The 17043-nt window shown below is 57.9% G+C and overlaps 1 protein-coding gene across 4 annotated transcripts in view; it reads left to right on the forward strand.

The window, feature by feature from the left end:
• The window catches only part of PEMT (phosphatidylethanolamine N-methyltransferase), a 65222-nt gene extending 51039 nt beyond the window's left edge, over positions 1-14183 (forward strand). For all 4 annotated transcript variants that reach the window (XM_081161034.1, XM_081161033.1, XM_081161036.1 and 1 more), the window contains exons 3-7: positions 2890-3005; positions 8555-8700; positions 10451-10562; positions 13481-13555; positions 13905-14183. In XM_081161034.1, coding sequence (XP_081017160.1) covers positions 2890-3005; positions 8555-8700; positions 10451-10562; positions 13481-13555; positions 13905-13962 — 507 coding nt within the window. In that variant the 3' untranslated portion in view covers positions 13963-14183. The remainder of the gene's footprint in view (positions 1-2889; positions 3006-8554; positions 8701-10450; positions 10563-13480; positions 13556-13904) is intronic.
• Positions 14184-17043: the final 2860 nt, after the last annotated feature.

The following is a 17043-nucleotide window of genomic DNA, read 5'->3' on the forward strand; positions in this document are numbered from 1 at the left end:
CCCTCTTGATTTAATGCAAATCTGCTTGGCCAGTTCGTGTGGCATAGGGACAGGCACACAGAAAACCCAGCTCCATGTATTATCCTGGTAGACTCTGAGCTCCCTGAAGGTAGACCTGGCTGTTTATTAATTTTTGGAGCCTTAGCCATAGTGCCAAGCACACTCCAGTAGGCCCTGGAGGAAGACTGGCTGAGTTGGGTTGAAACAAAGTGGCCCATCAAAATAAAAAACTTTTGTTCATCAAAGAACAACATAAAGAAAAGGCAAAGACCACCCACAGAATGGGAGAAAATATTTATAAATCCTATGTCTGGTAAAGACCCACAATCTGTATAGATAACTTGTACAGCTCAAGAACAAAAAGACAGTCAGCCTTGGCTGCGCGGCCCAGCGGTCAGAGCACCAGCCCCACGCCAGAGGGTCTCGGCCTCCGTTCCGTCACGGGGCGCCTGCTTGCAGGTCTGCACGCGCCCCCGGGTGGGGCACGTGCAGGAGGCAACCAGTTGGTTCTCTCTTCTTCTCTCTTTCCTTCCTCTCCCTCCCTCCCTTTCACTCTCTCTAATAAAATCAATGGAAAACATATCCTCACTCCTTGGGAGAGGATTAGAAAAAAAGAGAATCAACCCAATTTAAAAAATGGGCAACAGACTGGAAGAGACTTTTCTTCAGAGATGTACAGATGGCTAGTGGTGCATGGAAAGGTGCTCAGCGGCCTCGAGTCAGTGGGGAAATGCAAAGCAAGGCACAATGACCTGCCTTTTACACCCACCAGAAAGGCTACGATTTTAAAAAATGGAAATAGCAAGTGTTGGCAAGGACATGGAGAAATTGGAAGGCGTACACACTGCTGCCGGGATGTGAAATGGTGCAGCCGCGATAAATAGCAGTTTGGCAGTTCCACTCCTAAGGATACACCCAAGAGGAAGGAAAACACATCCACACAAAACGTGTGCACGGGCCCTGCCAGTGTGGGCAGTGGATAGAGCGTCAGCCCGCGGGCTGAGGGTCCCGGGCTCAGTTCCGGTCAAGGGCATGTACCTGGGTTGCAGGCTCCATCCCCCGTCCCAGTGGGGGTGCGTGTGGGAGGCAACCAGTTGATCTCCCCCCCCCTTCCCTCTCTTTGAAAAGCAATGGAAAAAATATCCTCAGGTAAGGACTGAAAAAACAAAACTTGTACGTGGATGCTAGTAGCAGCACTATTTGTATCAGCAAAATGGTGGAAACAATCCAAATGTCATGCCGAATGGATAAAATGTAGTATTTTAATACAATAGAATATTATTCAGTCATAAAAAAGAATGAAGTACTGATACTTGCTACAACGTGGACGAACCTCAAAAAAAATTATGTTAAGTAAAAGAAACCAGAGTCAAAGTTCCATGTGTGATTCTGTTTATATGAAACTTCCAGGATGGGCGGGAAGATTAGAGGCTGGGGAGCGGGATGGAGAGGGAGCTAATGGGCATGGGGCTTCCATGTGGGGTGATGGAAGTGTTCTGGAATTAAACCATGGTGATGGTTGCACAACTAAACACCACTTTGAAATTTTATTTCAAAATTTAAAAAAAAGCCAGAGTATGAAATCTCTGACCCTTGGCCCCATCATGACACGTGTAGGCCACCAGGCCTTGAGCCCTTGCCCCTTCCTCTCTGAGTACTGGGGCTATGCCTGGGGTCAGCAGAGGCCACCTGCCTGGAGCTGAGCAAACAGCTCGTTCACCTTTGGGGGAATTGGGCAGCATGCCAACAGCAGAGCTGTGACTGGGGGAGGCCCAGGAGCCACCTCACTCACTGCTCCTTCCTGTAAACTTCAGCCTGGAAACACCCCCTTCCTCCGCCCACGGGTTACTTCTCAGGAAATCTGAGGACAGGCGTGGAAGCCTCTGGGGCCAAATCATTGGTGAGCGTGGAGCTGCCAATCACTCTCCCCACTGATTAGTGCCCCCCACCCCCAAAGGTAGGTCCATTTGGGAAGCCGAGCAGGGCAACAGGCAGAATCGCTGCAGAGGCCACAGTGGAGAGAGATAGCCCCAGGACCCAGTCCTGCAGCGCCCCAGAAACAAAGAGCACTGGCCGGCCCTTGAGATTCTCCCTGCCTGTGAATATACTCACATCAGGGCCCCGGGCAGCGACTTGCTCACTTAATCAGAGTGCAGCTACCTGGTCTCCTGCCCAGCTCTCCCTGTTCTTTGCCAGTGTGCCTGGTGCAGTGGCTGGGACCTGGGTGCAGGGCAGCTGGGGTCTGAGAGACAGCAGAGACAGGAGGGCAGTCTTTAGAGCTGTCTGTTCACTTTGCTTCCCCCCTGGCTGTTGAAGGTTGACTGTGGCTGTAATTGGTTTGAAAAATAAAATAAGAATTAGAAGCTTGAAGGCCTGTGCCTCGGAGGTGCTGGGGAAGCAGGGGTGGGGCTGTGGGTCACCCCTTCTCGGCCTTGCCCAGTGGGGGACACTGCAAGAGCACCACTCAGGCTGGGTTGGGGGTGCTGGGCCTGTGCTCCCTGCCGGTCGTCCGGGCTTCCTTTGGCAGAGCCTCCGCCCATTTTAGCAGCTCCTCCCTGTCTTCTGCGTTGGCCTGGGCATCTGTAGTCTGCCTGGGTGTCTGGAGCTGTGTGTGACGGGCTGAGGCCTGGAGGATGCTGCTCAGGGCTGCCAGCTCTCTTCTGTTTCTGGAGGTGTTTGAGTGTGTTTGGTGGCAGAGGTTGCTTCCTGTAAGACTGTGTCACCCAGATGGGACTAAAGACCTTGGACATCCCTGGGAGCTGCTCCCATGTCCTCCCTCCTCAGAATTGGAGCCTCAGGGCCGTGGAGCACAGAGGTCTGCTCTCATCTCCCCCAGTTGGGCTCCTCCCAACACACATCTCACATGCTTTCTTCTCTTTCCCCACTCAGGTTGCAAGATGGGAACAGAAAACCCGAAAGCTGAGCAGAGCCTTAGGCTCCCCCTACCTGGCCTGCTACATGCTGGGCGGGGCCATCCTATTGCTGAACGCCCTGCGCTCACACTGGTAAGCCCACCCTGCCCACTGTGAGCACCCAGGACACCTGAGTGCGGGTGGCCACTGCTGGGCGTGTTGGGGTCCATCAGGACGTAGGAGTATTGTGTCTGAATTCACAGGGGACTTGGCTCTCTGAGGCCTTAGGCCCCAGCAAGCCGCCCCTTCCCTTCCTGGGCTGTTAGACCCTTATCAGCAGAGGAGTCCTTGTGACCTTGGGAAGGGATGGTGCCACCTGCCTGGGACTCAGGCACAGAGGACAGGCCTGAGTGGCCCCAGGCTTGCATATCCCTGGCCTCCAGCGTGTAGACAGAGCCGCTATAGGAATCCCCTCCGGGAAGTTCAGGTAGGAGGCAGGTGCCCCTTGGGGAGCAGGGCCTCACCCAGACCTGGGCTGGGGTCAGCCAGCTGGTGTCACTGAGCCCCTCAGCACGTGGGATGTGCTACCTCCCTGCCATCGGAGAAGAGCCAGGGTGGTGAGCTTGTTCTGCACGATGAGGCACCACCCTTGGGACACTGGAGCAGACACTGCTGCCCAGATGCAAGGCAGGGAGCCCTGGGGGGGACGAGGCTGTGCAGAGAAGGAGCTGGAGCCAGTGGTCAGATGTGGCCTCGTCCAGCACTGCCTGTCCCTGAGCCTGGTTCTCACCTCCTGGGGTTCCATGAGTGGAGTGAACATAGCCCATGTGGTGCTTTAAAAAAAACAGAACTGGCACACGAGAGTCCCAGCCCCCCACATGGGAGCCGTCGCAGGGCTGAGTCTCGGGTCGTTGCCCTGGCCCTGGCCCTGCCCCTTCCCTGCAGCACGGAGGGGAGGTAAGGCAGCTTGCACATGGGAAGCGGGCTTCTGTAGGTACCACAGGTAGGTCATAGGTGCTGGCTGGGCCCCTCACACACACCTAGAGACGCGTGTCCAGGCCACCTGTAGGGACACGCTTGTGCCTCCCCACTGTCAGGGAGCATGGTCAGGAGGCCCTGCCAAGGCCAGCCTTCCCCTCCGGACCTTGACTCCAGGCTGTGCTGCTCAGCCTTTCAGGCTGCCTCTTATCCCTTTACTCCTTTGCTCCAGGCAGAATGGGTATCTCAAGGGGTCCTGGCGGGGCCCATGGCATCTGCTCTGGGTTGAATGACATGAAGACATCCTCCAGAGAGGGGTATTCACTGCACAGAGCGGCAGGGGCTCAGCTCTCATGCCCCAGGGAGCATTTCCACATTTGCAGTCTCAGGCAGAGAAGGGTCCCATTGTACAGATGGAAAAGCTGAGGCTGGGCAAGAAGCAGCAATGTGTTCAAGGTTTTACAGCTCGGGGCAGGAAGTCTAGAGGGAGAGGGAATGGTCTTCTTTGCCCGCCCTGCCACATGGAGTGGCCCCCTTGCAATGGCAGGGACCCCATGACTGGGAGCCGAGGCCCCTCTAGTAGGATGGCGGGGAGCCTGCTTCTTGGTGAGGCCAGCCTCAGGGCCACCTTCTGAGTCCCTGGCACCGCTTCCAGGGCTGGGAGAGAGGAGCGGTCCCCACAGGAGTGATGAGGCTAAGGAAGGGCAGAGAGCTGGAGAGAGCCTCTCTGAGGGTGTGTTGGGACTGCTAGCAGGGCCTGTGCACAGCCAGCAAAGGGCTCGCACCCCACAGCTCTCAGCCCAGAGTCTGGACAAGGTGACTGTCCAGAGGTGCCTGTCTGAGCCCGGAGTCACTGACATCACGTAGCACCCCATAGTCACCACAGCTGGTCAGGGTGGGTATTTGCGCCCATGCATCATATGGGGGCAGAGAGCAGAGGAGGACAGTCAGACTGTGCAGTGAGCATGGCCGGAGAATGGGATGTGGGAGGACCAGTCGTTGTGTCTACAGCACTGAGGCCCTCTGCTCCCAGAGCCTGCCTGCTGCTCCTTGACACCCACAGAGGCCCTCGGCTTCTTCCAGGTCAGCAGGTTGGGTCAGCTGACTGGAGACCTTAACTGCATCTCTGAAATGCCCTGACTCGGGGTGGGGGTGGGGGGTATTGCACAGGGCATGGGCTCTGGGCTCACCCAGGGAGCTTAGCAGGCCTGCTGGCCCTACAGTGGAAGGGAGTTCTGGGCCGACGGAGAAGGAGGCATGGGTGGGCTCAGTCTTAACTCTGCAGGCTGTGGGGGCACTTGAGAGTTTGCCTTGTAGGAAGGGCCTTAGTTAGTGTGGAATCTGGAAGGGTCATTGGCAGCTGGAGTGGAGCTGCTATAGGAGGCTAGAGCCAGAGGCCAAGCTCGGTGCCTGGTGTGTGGCCAGCACACAATGGCAGTGGCCCCTCTCCCTGCCTCCACCCTGGTTCCAGGATCTCTGGGGAGCAGAGTGCTGAAGTCACATTGCCGACCAAAAGCTCAATTTAACTTTTAAAAATAGAACTGGAGACAAATGAATGTTTCCACTCCCACCCTCAGTGTAGAATGTTTCTAAATGAAATTATCTCCTGTTCATTACTTAAGCCTGTTACCCTGGCCTCAGAGCCTTCATTAATTTCCCATGTGGAATGGACTGTGCTTTCCTGACTTCATGGAGGAAGGAACTGGAACATCACAGGTCACCTGACTAGGGCCAGCCACACATTCCTACCTGCCGTGGCCCGCGTGTGCAGAGGGTGTGGCCCGTGTGTACAGAGGGCACCCGCACAGAACTTGGGAGGAGCCTGGCCCAGCTTCTCTGCTGAGAAACCCAGTGAGCACCAGGAGCGCTTTGTGGGGAGAGCTGGAGAGGTGCTCCCTGGGGACGCCCTTGGTAGAGGAGCTGGAGCTGGCCCAGCAAGAGCAGGAAACTGGGCTCCCCCTCTGTTCCTCTGCCCATGAAGGAGGCTCTCCTGGCTCTTTATGGCAGACCTGGAGGCCTGTTGCAGGCTTCCCCACCAGCCCAGCTATTTTTTTCTGGAATGCTCTCCCTGCCCCCCCCCCCCCCCCGGGTGAATTTCTTCCATCACACACATCTCAGTCGAGCCTCACTGTGGCCTCTGGACCCTGTGCTACGTGCCCGACGCTTCATCAGTCCCAGTGTCACATGGGCTCACTCCTCCTTCCCACTGTCTACAGCCCCGAGGCTGAGCCTGGCATTTCCGGTGCTCACCAGCGTGTGCACAGCTGCCTGGCAGCAGCTTTGCATGGGGACACGGGAGGGGTTACTGTCACCGTCATACAGAGGCAAATACTGAGGCCCAGGGTGCCCAATCCTGCTGTCTGCCAGGGGCCCTTGGCCCTTTTATCAGGTGGCTGTGGGTGCCCCAGAGAACTCTAGGCAGATGGCTGTGATGGGGCCTCACTGCCCTAGGTTTGGGGGCTTGTGTCAGCCGGGCAGGGATGAGTAAGTAGGTGCCAGTGGGGGCTGGACAGTGGGGTCACCCCAGCCCTCAAGAGCATGGGGATGAGTGTTTTCTCTCTCTGTCTCTCTGTCTGTTCTCTGTTTCTATGGTCCTTCGTGCAGGGGTAGCCAAGGATCCCGGGGCCCGTGGGTGAGCTAGCCTTTAGTAGTCAGTCAGCCTTGCAGGGCCCACACCCTCTCCGTGCCCGCATTCCACCATGTGCAGACAGGAGAGGCGGGAGGTTGCTGAGGCCGGGTGCCAAGACTGCCGGCTCCATGGCCTCAGCTGCTGGGTCTGCAGGGTAGAAGGTGTGCTTGGCTGCAGGGTTACCAGAAAGTCAGGTGAGGGCCTGGAGGGGTGTCGCATGGCATGCTGACCTGGTACAACACTGGGTGTGTGTGATCCTGAGCCAGTCCGAGTCTCAACCTGCAGCCGGGCAGGTGACCCTGAGCCCTGGCAGCCGGAGGGCTGAGGGAGGGCAGTCGTGGGTGGAAAGCTAGGGTTATGGGCAGCGTGACCAGTGACCAGGTGTGCCCTGACACCTGTGCCTGTTTGACAGGTCATCCTGAAGGCTTCTGCGCACGGTGTCCTGTTTGCTGTTTGCGCACAGACCTTTCTCTGCTCTGGGGGGCGTGGGAGGAGAAGGGCAAGGCTGCTGCTTCTCCTCCTGCCGATGAATGTGCTGCTGTAACCCCTCTGCCTGGGGTGCACCGGGCACCAGGAAGATGTCAGGGGAGGGAGAAGCCACCTCTGTTCTCTAAGCCGAGGGTAGTTGGCGGAGAGTTCCCAGAAGGCATTTTTTAGCTGAGCATAAGGATAGTTTTATGACAGTGTGAACTTACAAATGTAATGAATGAAGATGGTGAGTTTGTTCTGCTTACAAGAGTCTGGCAAACATTATGGTGGTGCATGGATGGGTGGAAGATGGGTGGGTGGACAGAGGATAGACTAATGGGTGGTGATAGAGAATACTCAGATGAATGGGTGGGTGGGTAGTGAGCTCCCCAGTTAGGAGTACATAGTACAAAGTGAGTGCGAGTAGTTGTCCCTGGTGAGGCAGGAGATCTTGTTTCCTATGATCATGGGGAATGGGCAGTGTATGTTCGTGGTACATGCATCTCTTGCTCCCACACATATCCTTACTTTGGAGAGTGCCCCTCTCCCCAGTGCCTGCCTACCAAGGAGGTAGACCCTGAGCCTTGCTCCTGTGCATTACCATGAGCCCAGGCCCTTGACCCTCGCTGCACGCAGCCTTCCAGTCTTTTTTTTTTTTTTTTAAACATATCTTTATTAATTTCAGAGAGAGGAAAGGAGGGGGAGAGAGAGAGATAGAAACATCAATGATGAGAGTCATTGATCGGCTGCCTACCCTGCAAACTGGGCATGTGCCCCGACCGGGAATCGAACCCCAATCTCCTGGATTCTAGGTCAATGCTCAACCGCTGAGCCACGCCCGGCCGGGCGCCTTCCAGTCTTCAGGAGCCAATTGGAGAACCTGAATCTCAAAACCCACTAGCACAGTCACCCCTCTTTGGTCAACCCACTTACCTTGACCAAGGCCTTCCATGCCTTGGCCCCAAAGGGAAATTTCTGGGGGCATTTCAGGTGTGGAAGGAAGATGCGCAGGATCTCTGAGGAGCTGCCTGGGATGGGGCCAGTCCTCTGCAGGAGCCAAGGAGGCTGGAGAGGGCAGAGCTCGCCTGAGGCCTCATGGCACTGAGTCCAGGTCAGGGGCACGTGGGCACCAGCGCCTGCATGCAGCCTGGGGCAGAATCTTTAATTTCCTGAAGTTCACTTTTTTCCACCGTACCAGTTGCTGGCTGGACAGGATCAGAGTTTGCAAACTGCTGGTCTTTGGGCTGAATCCGGCCTGCTGACGTGCACAGAATCCAAAATAGTTTTCATTAATTGCCTATTTTTAATTTTTTTTAAAAATTAGGCTACTTCATATACAAGTCAGAATTTCTGACTTCTCGTGAAAAACCAAAAATTCTGGCAGGCCTGGGCCCCATTTGTGCCACTGCTCTCATGGTGCTTCAGGGCGGCCCCCCCTTGGGCAGGACAGTGCTCTCCTTGTGCCCTGCACCCCACCTGCAGCCTCTTCATCTGCCTGGCCCTAATAGGCACCAAGTTGAGATACTTGGACTGGCCACTCTGGGGGCCACTTGGGGGATGGGGTGGGAAGGGGTGGCAGCCTTGTCTTCACCGCAGTGACCCCTTACCCCCCTGCCCCCACCTGCAGGTTCACACAGGCCATGCAGAGCCAGCCCAGGATGGACAGCCTGGATAACCCCACCGCCTATGGGGCTGGCCTCGTGCTCCTGGGCGTCGGCAGCGTGTTGGTGCTCTCCAGCTTCTCTGCTCTGGGCTTCACTGGGACCTTCCTAGGTGAGACCCCAAGAGCTGACCCATTCAGGGTCCAGGGAAGGAGGAGGGGTGGCTGACTGCCCTGCCACCTGTGACGTCTACGTGGGGCTCGGGGCACCTCCCTCCTCTAGGCCTCGGCTTGTCCACGATTAGCTCAGGAAGTAGCCTCTCCTATCTTGTCCAGCTGCTTGGCTGCCAGGCCAGGCGGGCTGTTAGTCTGCTCTGTTTGGACCATAAGCCAGGATCGAGTGAGTGAGGGGCCAGGGACACTCTTCCTTCTCTGATTCTGGGTGGGAGCTCAGTGCTGGCCTGGCCAGACATCCTCAGGAAGGAAAAAGCCACAGAAGATGGCTGCAAGGGCAAGGGTGACCTTGGGAACAGGGAAAGAAAGGGGGAGGCAGCTGCTGCCCTCAGAGGGAGCCCCTCCCAGCAAGCAGGTGGCACATAGAGGTGCCTGGCTCTCAGATGGGCTAGGTCAGGTGTTCTTGGGTCATCCTCTCCTCTCAGGCCCCTGCCAGCTGTGGGGACTTGGCCTGTTTCGTCCAGGGCCTGGGTGGCGTCGGGTGCCCCAGCCTGTCTGGGCATCTCTGTTCAGTTGCTGTCTCGGTGCTTCGGGCCTGGGCACTGTGGCCGCAGCAGGGGCCACACAGCTCTCAGGGCTGTGTTCATGAGCAGCTGCGGAGTAGCACCCTCTCTGCCCTCTAGCAAGGCCTGGGCTGGAGAGGAGTGCTCAGCAAGGAATCTGGGGAGAAAGGCAGTCAGGAGTGGGCTGGTGGGGGGTGGGGGGGGACGGACAGGCCTGAGAGCAAACAGCGAACTCAAGGGAAGTGGTGGACAGCATGCTGGGGAGGCAGGCAAGGGTCCCCAAAGGCCATGCAGGGGACTGAGCTGCACTCCCAGGGAGGAAAGGTGCTCTCTCAGCAATGAGAAGGTTGGACTGGTGGGGCCAAGACCCCGGGGACCAGGAGGAGGCAATCGTGGTGGGGCCCAGGGCGAGGGCCACAGGAGGGAGGAGGGCACTGTGCTGGCCAGTTCAGTCCTCTCTGGGTGTGAATAGCTTTCCATGGGTGCTGTGGCAGAGTGGGCGCAGAGCCAGGAAGCAGCTAGTGGAGCCCCCCGCCCCCAGGGCAGTGTGGGGCAGTGCATGGTCAGGACCACTTGGTGAGACTCGCCTGAAGAGAGAATCAGGGTGGGAGGGGAGTGGGGAAGAGCCTGAGCATGCCAGTTCTGCAGCAGCCTCCAGAAGAAATGGCCTGGAATTGCTGAGGATGTAGGTCAGGCAGTCGCCTCCCTGCTGTGCATCAGCCCCAAGCTGGTTCCTTCCCTGCCACCGCCTCCGGCCCACCGTCCCACTTCCCGCCTCCTGGAAAGAAAGCCTCCCACAGCCTCTCCTGGCCCACACCCTCTGTCCCCAGCACCCCCCCATCTGCACCCTTTGTCCCCAGCCCTCCCTGGCCCACACCCTTTGTTTCCAGACAAGGGGTGACGCAGCTTCTGCCGCCCCTCCCGCCTTGGCTGTCCTACTTCTGCCTTGGATGAAGGTCCAAGGGATTTCTGTGCAGAGGAGGCCCACACTCCGGAGCAGTGCCCGTGCCCTCTAGGCATCTGCGTGACTGCCCTGAGCAGCCTGCCCGGGCCTCTGGCTTGGCCTGCTGTCAAGCCTGCTCCGCCGCTAGCCTGGGGCCTCCTGGAGGGCAGCCCCGCGCGCAGCCCCTCTCAGCAGTGGTGTGGCCAGACGTGGCCCTTTAATCCTGCCTCACCTTGTCCACAGGTGATTACTTCGGGATCCTCAAGGAGGCAAGAGTGACCACCTTCCCGTTTAACATCCTGGACAACCCCATGTACTGGGGCAGCACAGCCAACTACCTGGGCTGGGCCATCGTGTGAGTAGTGAGCCTGCCTGCCCGTGCCTCCTGCTGGCTGCCCCCACCCGGGAGATGTCCGCCCGCGCGCCTCGTGGAGCCCAGGGCATCAGGCCGATTCTTGCCCCTTGGGGCTACTTATCTATGGACACAAACAACATGTAGAACAGAGGTTGGCAACCTTTTCCTTATAGGGTCAGAGAGTGAGGCCTGACCCCAAGCGGGAAAGAGGGCTCTGCCCCATAGTGAGAAAGCAGCCCTGAGACAGGTGTGGCTGGGTGTCATTATAGATGCTGAAATTTAAATTTCATACAGTTTTCAGGTGTCTCAAAATACTATTCTTTCGATTCTTCTTCTAACCACTTAAAGATGTACAGACCAGTCTTGCCTGTGGACCATGGACTGCAGGCCCCTGTGGAGAGCACTAGGGCTGGGGGGCCCAAGCGAGGCACCCCACACAGGAGGGCGGAGCTGCCCAGGGCCTGGATCAGACCCCTGGTGGCCTCCGGCACTGTCAGGGGAGCTGGTCTGAGCACCTGCCCGGCTTGCAGAACTCTTGGCCCCACAGGAGGGAGTCCTGGTGCCCATGGGAGGAAGTGGGCAGCTGCGGCCAAGGAAGCCAGTGCAGGGACTGCGGCCGGCTCGGGCTTCAGACCACATGCCCCTCCAGGGCAGCTCGCTTGTCCATTGTCTGTATTAGCTCCTCTTCCATAGAAAGTTTTTGTGGAAAGTTTTTGCTTTTATTCAACACTCAAAGACCACTTACTTAGACTGTTACAGGCATTAGGACACAAAGGAATGAATCTCAAATGGTAGAACGTCAGGACTGCAATCTTCCTTCCTGCGCCCCAACCTCCCGGGAGCCAAGAGCACTGGGCTTTGAGTGATGAGCTACAGGGGGGCTTCTGGGTCTGGCTGGGACCCCCCCTACACACTGCAGCTCTATTCTAGACCAGACAGCCCCTGTCCTCTCTTGCCCAGACTTGGGCAGTGGGCTTCCAGGGGCAGGCTCACTCCGCCAGGCATCTCCCACCAGGCACTGACAGCTGAGCCCCTTCCCGCCTCCCTCTCAGCACAGGCTGTTCCTTCCCACTTCTATCCGGAGTCTGTCCTTCCAAACCCAATTTGAGGTGTCCTCTCCTCCAGAAAGCCCACGCTGTCTGCTTCCTATGGGGTGTCTCATCAGTGCTCAGATGGGGCTCTCCAAGGACAGAGCCCACACATGGGTCACCTCTGTGCTTCAACCAGTGCCTGGTGCCCTGGAGTGAGGTCATTAGCACCCCTCCCACCCCCCACCCCCAGCCAGGGCTGTCGGGAACATATGAGGGGCCGTAGGGGGTGTGGTTACCTGTAGGCCTCCTCATGAGGCCTCCTCATGGTCATGTGGAGAGGCCTCAGCTGTGCTGGGGGATGGAGCCCTCTGTCCATCTTCCATCTGAGAGCTCATTAGAGATAAATCATTAGAGGGCTTCAAGATGCTGACTTAGCAGGGCCACCCCCAGGTCATGTGTCACCCCCCCCCCCCCCGGGGCCCTATAGACAGGGCTTCCAGGTGCCTGAGCGCCCAGGAGTGTGTGAGCCCTGGCAGGCCCCAGGGCACAGGATTCCTGGGGCCACTAAGCTGGGGCACAGCATCAGGGCCTCATGCAGTCCCCAGGACCAACCCTGCCACCAGCCCAGGCTCAGGGCCAGGTCGGGGCTCCAGCATGGGGGTCATTCTGGGCCTCAGTTTCCTCATATGCAGAGTCAGATAATCCCCTCTGCACAGGAGTGTCAGGATGTCAAGGTCCAGCATTCTGAAAGTGGCACGTTTCATGTAGATATAATGGGGCTCAGTGCCGGGGCCTGACCCCAGGGGCTAGCAGAAGTCAGCTGTGGAGCTGTCCTGTCCATTCCTGACCTCTGTGACTGCTAGTTAACTTGCCTTCCCAGGTCATCAGTCTTAGGGACATTGTGGCAACAGAGCCCAGCCCCTGGGCTCCACCTGAGCTGGCTGGCTACAAGTTGACCCAGGTGGGGAGCCCAGCCTGTTGTCCCCCTAACCCCCCCAGAGTTTCTCCTTGCTCTGGAAAACCACATCGGGCAGTGAGTGAAGCTCTAGGAGGCTGATTTCATCTCAGCCTAGATATCTGTTTGGCCTTGGTGTCTCCACATGGCCTTGGAGCCCACAGAACGGGAAGGGCATCAGCAAGCACACTCGGGCTTGTTGGGATTCCACACAGGGAGACACTTGAGGGCCTGGGTCTGGGCAGAGTGTCCCGCAGTGCTCATGCCTGTCCTCTGCCTCCACCCCGGGGTCCTCAGCCTGGGGACCCTGTGAAGGAGGCAGTGCAAGGATGCAGAGCCCGCCTGGGCCCACATTCCCCCAGCCGCCTTCCCTCTCTCCTCTCTGGCTGTCTAGACAGTGGCCCAGCCCCTGCTGAGTCCCTGGGGTCCAGGGAAAGATGGGGGACACCTCAACAGCAGATTCCTGCAGGCTCCTCAGTGCGGCACTCGCCAGTACAGCCATAGAGGGGCCTGTGGGACATTGCCTGGTGCTGGGAGCCCTCAGCCCATTTCCTAAAAAGAGGATACTGGTGGGCAGGGGTAGCATTTGCTGTCCCCTGGAACATCCTCCTGTTCAGAAAAGGCCACTTGGCCACTTGGGTGATTCTGAGACACCAGTCATTCCTTCCTTCCCTGATTCAGTCCTGTGATGTCCTGAGTTCCTGGCTGGTGGCTGGAGACATGGGAAAAGGGAGCATGGACCCTGCCCAAAGGACCCAAGCCAAACTGGACAGTTAGGACCTGGACAGTGGGGGCCCTGGCCCAAGACAGAGTCAGACTCTGAAAAGAGGCCACCGGCCCAGCTCATTCGGCCACAGGACCCAGCCTGGCAGGGAGGGGCACCCAGTGCCAGGCCTGTGCACCGACTGACTGACCATGTGTCTTGTCCACAGACACGCCAGCCCCACCGGCCTGCTGCTGACTGTGGCTGTGGCCCTCGTCTACGTGGTCGCTGCCCTGTACGAGGAGTGAGTATGCATTGTCATGGATCCGGGGCCAGGCTGCCGTCTGCCATCACTGTGACTGATGAAGTGGTCTTGCCTCTCCCTTCAGGGCTGTTCCCATGGCCACCATTCCCATGCCCAAGACAGGCTGGGTCAGCTGGGCCATGCCCGGCCATGACACGGGCAGACAGGAAGCTCGGAGTACTCACAGTAGGGGCTGAGGGCCCCGACAGGCTGTGACAGGGCAGCCCCTGGCCCTCCTGGTCTCACAGGGACACCTTCACTCTGTCCATGCTTCATGGGGGGCAGGGCCTGGGGTATTGGCATCACCCCCAAGACCAGCTGACCAGAGCCTCTCCTCCTCCTCCTGCAGGCCCTTCACCGCCGAGATCTACCGGCAGAAAGCCTCCCGGTCCCGCAAGAGCAGCTGACTGGGCTTCACTGATGGTCTGCACCTCCTGGCCTGCCTTCCCAGGTGCCACATTGGGGGTGAACGGTGCCCAGCTGCTGCTCGGTGCCTGCCTGGCGTGGGCCACTCCAGTGCCTTGGAAACCGCTGCCCTGGGGGTCTTGGACATGCTATCGTGTGGCCACTGAGCCCTCCCTGCCACCTCCACCACTTTTAACTCACCAATAAAGGCCCCCTAACCCCAGCTTCCCCTCTGAGTGTCTGTCCAGGTGGGGAAGGAGTCTCCTGGAGGGGCCATTCCCCCAAGGGCTCCAGGTCAGGCTGGTACAGCCCTCCTTGGCACTGCAGCCTCACAGCCCTGAGGTGGCACTGCTGTCCATGATTGGCTGGGAAAAGGAACTTGCCCATGCGTTTGGGCTTCCTGTGCCACTTGCTCCACCCCTGCCCCAGCACCCCCTCTTCTGCTCCCTCCCTCCGGCCCAGCCTTGGGGTAGAGGTGTTATCATACCATTTAGTGGCCCGACACCCCCACATGTCCAGGGGTTTCCAGCCCGTCCAGGGAAAATGATCAGATAGTAAAAAATAGGCTGAAAATTTAAAAAGTGAAAGTGGAAGCCCATGTTAGCTGTGATGGTCAGGGGCCAGGCCTCTCTGAGGAGGTGACATTTGAGTTGAGACCCAAATGACCAGAGGGTGCAAATTGGAGGAGGACTGCTGTAAGGCAGCGGGAGTGGCCAGTGCAAAGGCTCTGAGATGATAAGCTCAGGTGCCCAAAGCATCAGGCTCCAAAGGACTGAGCCTGGTGAGGGGCATCAACCATGAGACGTCCGGCCCCTCAAGGGTCAGGCCAAGGGATTGGGCCAGAGTTGGGGTCCCTAGGACACCAATGCATTTGCAGAAAGCTGGATGGTGATGCTTATTTTCTCTGAACCCCAGGCTACCAGGTCCAGTCTGGATCAGCTGGCCTTGGAGACAGATCACCTTCGTGGGGTGCTATGAAGGTTCTCAGGAAAGTTTAAATGTGCAGCCACCTCCCCCGACCCCTATCCCACTGCCTGACCCCACTTGAAGACTGCAACCCTCTTTGGTCTACCAGACCCTGAAGGCTGGCATGTAGCAGGCCATGGGAAGGCACTGTGGCGAACTTCTGTTAGGGCTCCTACTGGCAATGCTTGAGGCTGTGGTGGGAGGGCAAGGGATGGGTGAGCCAAACCACAGAGACTTGGCATGCACCTGCTCTGGCCCACCCTGCACTGGCTGTGTCTTGTGAGGACCATAAAAACTGGGGTCACCCCTGTTTGGCAGCAGAGGACATGGGGCTCAGGGAGGTTGGTGACTTGTCTCAGGGGATACATGAGTGAGTGATAGCACGTGAACCGGTCGGAACCCAGGTCTGTCCCACCCTGAGCCCACACCCCGTCTCCCTCCGAGGTGAGAGGAGTTGGAGGAGAGAAACGGGGCCTCCTGGTGTTATTAGGGAGGGCTTCCTGGGTGGGGCCAGAGAACTGGACGCAGCAGTTCCTACTCATCCCCCACTCCTCCGGCTGAACTTGGCATCTCCAGTCACTGCTCACATTTCTCCTAGCCCCTCATGGACCTTGTGTTGCCACAAGGAGTAGGCCGTGAGACCATTTGGGGCCAGTAGATGGGGCAGCCCCTCCAAGGACACAGGACTGGCCTTTCCCCCGTTCCAGCTGGGAGACTGGGTGAGCCTTAGTCACTTCTGTAAAATGAAACCATAGTCATGCCTGCTTGCGGATACAGCAGGCACTAAGGCAGTGCTGGCTGGGTCGCTCTGTCACCCTTGGAACTCCTCCAGGCTTTCTCTCTGGTTTCTCAGGGCCTGAGAGGCCACAAGAGGCATCTGATCTTAGTCAATACTTCAATCCCTGCCTCTTGGTTTGCACACCTCTAGGGACAGGGAGCTTACTCCTCCACGAGCAGCTGTACACACCCTCTGAGGACATGCTGGCCCCTGGTGGCCCCAGCATTCCTTTGTCAGGACAGGACTAAGCAGCTCCCGGCATCCTGACCCATGGGTCCGCACAGCTGGGGGCGGGGCAGAGCATTGGGCTGGACTGGCTCTGCTGAGGGTCTGCTGTGAGGAGCCATGCTCGTGGCTGAGGAGGAACCTGCCAGACTGCTTGAGGAGGGTGGCCTGTCGGAAGGGAAAGCCAGGTCTGTTTTGCCAACAAAAGGTCACTGACACCAATCCAATGCCAGTAGGAGTCCTCAGTTGGGGTGTGGTAAAGGGGAGAAAAAAATTTTTTTAATATGTATTTATTGATTTCATAGGAAAGGAGAGGGATGGAGAGAGAGAAACATCAATAATGAGAGAGTCATTGATCGGCTGCCTCTTGCATGCCCTTGAGCCTGCAACCCGGGCATGTGTCCTGACCGGGAATCGAACCCCGATCGCCTGGATCCTGGGTCAACGCTCAACCGCTGAGCCACACCCGGCCGGACGAGGGGAGAAATTTTACTTGAGTGAAACAGCTCAAATGAAACAAGGAACCACAGACAGTCCTTAGAGGAAGCTGAAGGTGTGGCCAGGGAGGGGAGGCTGGCTGGTACAGAGAACAGTCCCCTCCTTCAGTTTGGCCTAACTTCATGCAAGTGAGGACTCCAGATTCACAGTTTGACTGGTCCAAATTGCACTGTTCGGATTGGCTGTCATGGAGCCTGTCTGATTGGTCACTAAAGATGCAAATGAGGATATAGCCACCCAGCTCCAAGTGGACGCAAAGGGCTCAGTTCCCTTGGTAAGGGTGGGCTCGGGTTGGGAGTGCTGTGCGGCCTGGCAGCTCAGGCTGGCCTTCCCTGCGACGGCGTCCTGACGGGCCTCTAGGCGGCTCAGGCCCTGGCTGTGGATTCGGGTCCCCTTGCAGGCATACTTTTTCACCCAGGCTGATAGTTTCCTCCCGTTCCTCTTCAGGCAGTGACTGGACCGAGTGACAGGACAGGTGGGAGCTCGGGGTTCTCTGTGTAAGGAGCTGCTAAGAATGGGCTCGGACTAGCACTCACGGTGCAGGGACGTGTGGGTGCTCGCCACGAGTTCCCACATGCTCCACCCCAGATGGCGGCCTGCCCAACAAGCTCCGCAA

This window comes from Miniopterus schreibersii (assembly GCF_964146895.1).
Source record: "Miniopterus schreibersii genome assembly, chromosome: 16".
In the NCBI taxonomy this organism is placed as follows: domain Eukaryota; kingdom Metazoa; phylum Chordata; class Mammalia; order Chiroptera; family Miniopteridae; genus Miniopterus; species Miniopterus schreibersii.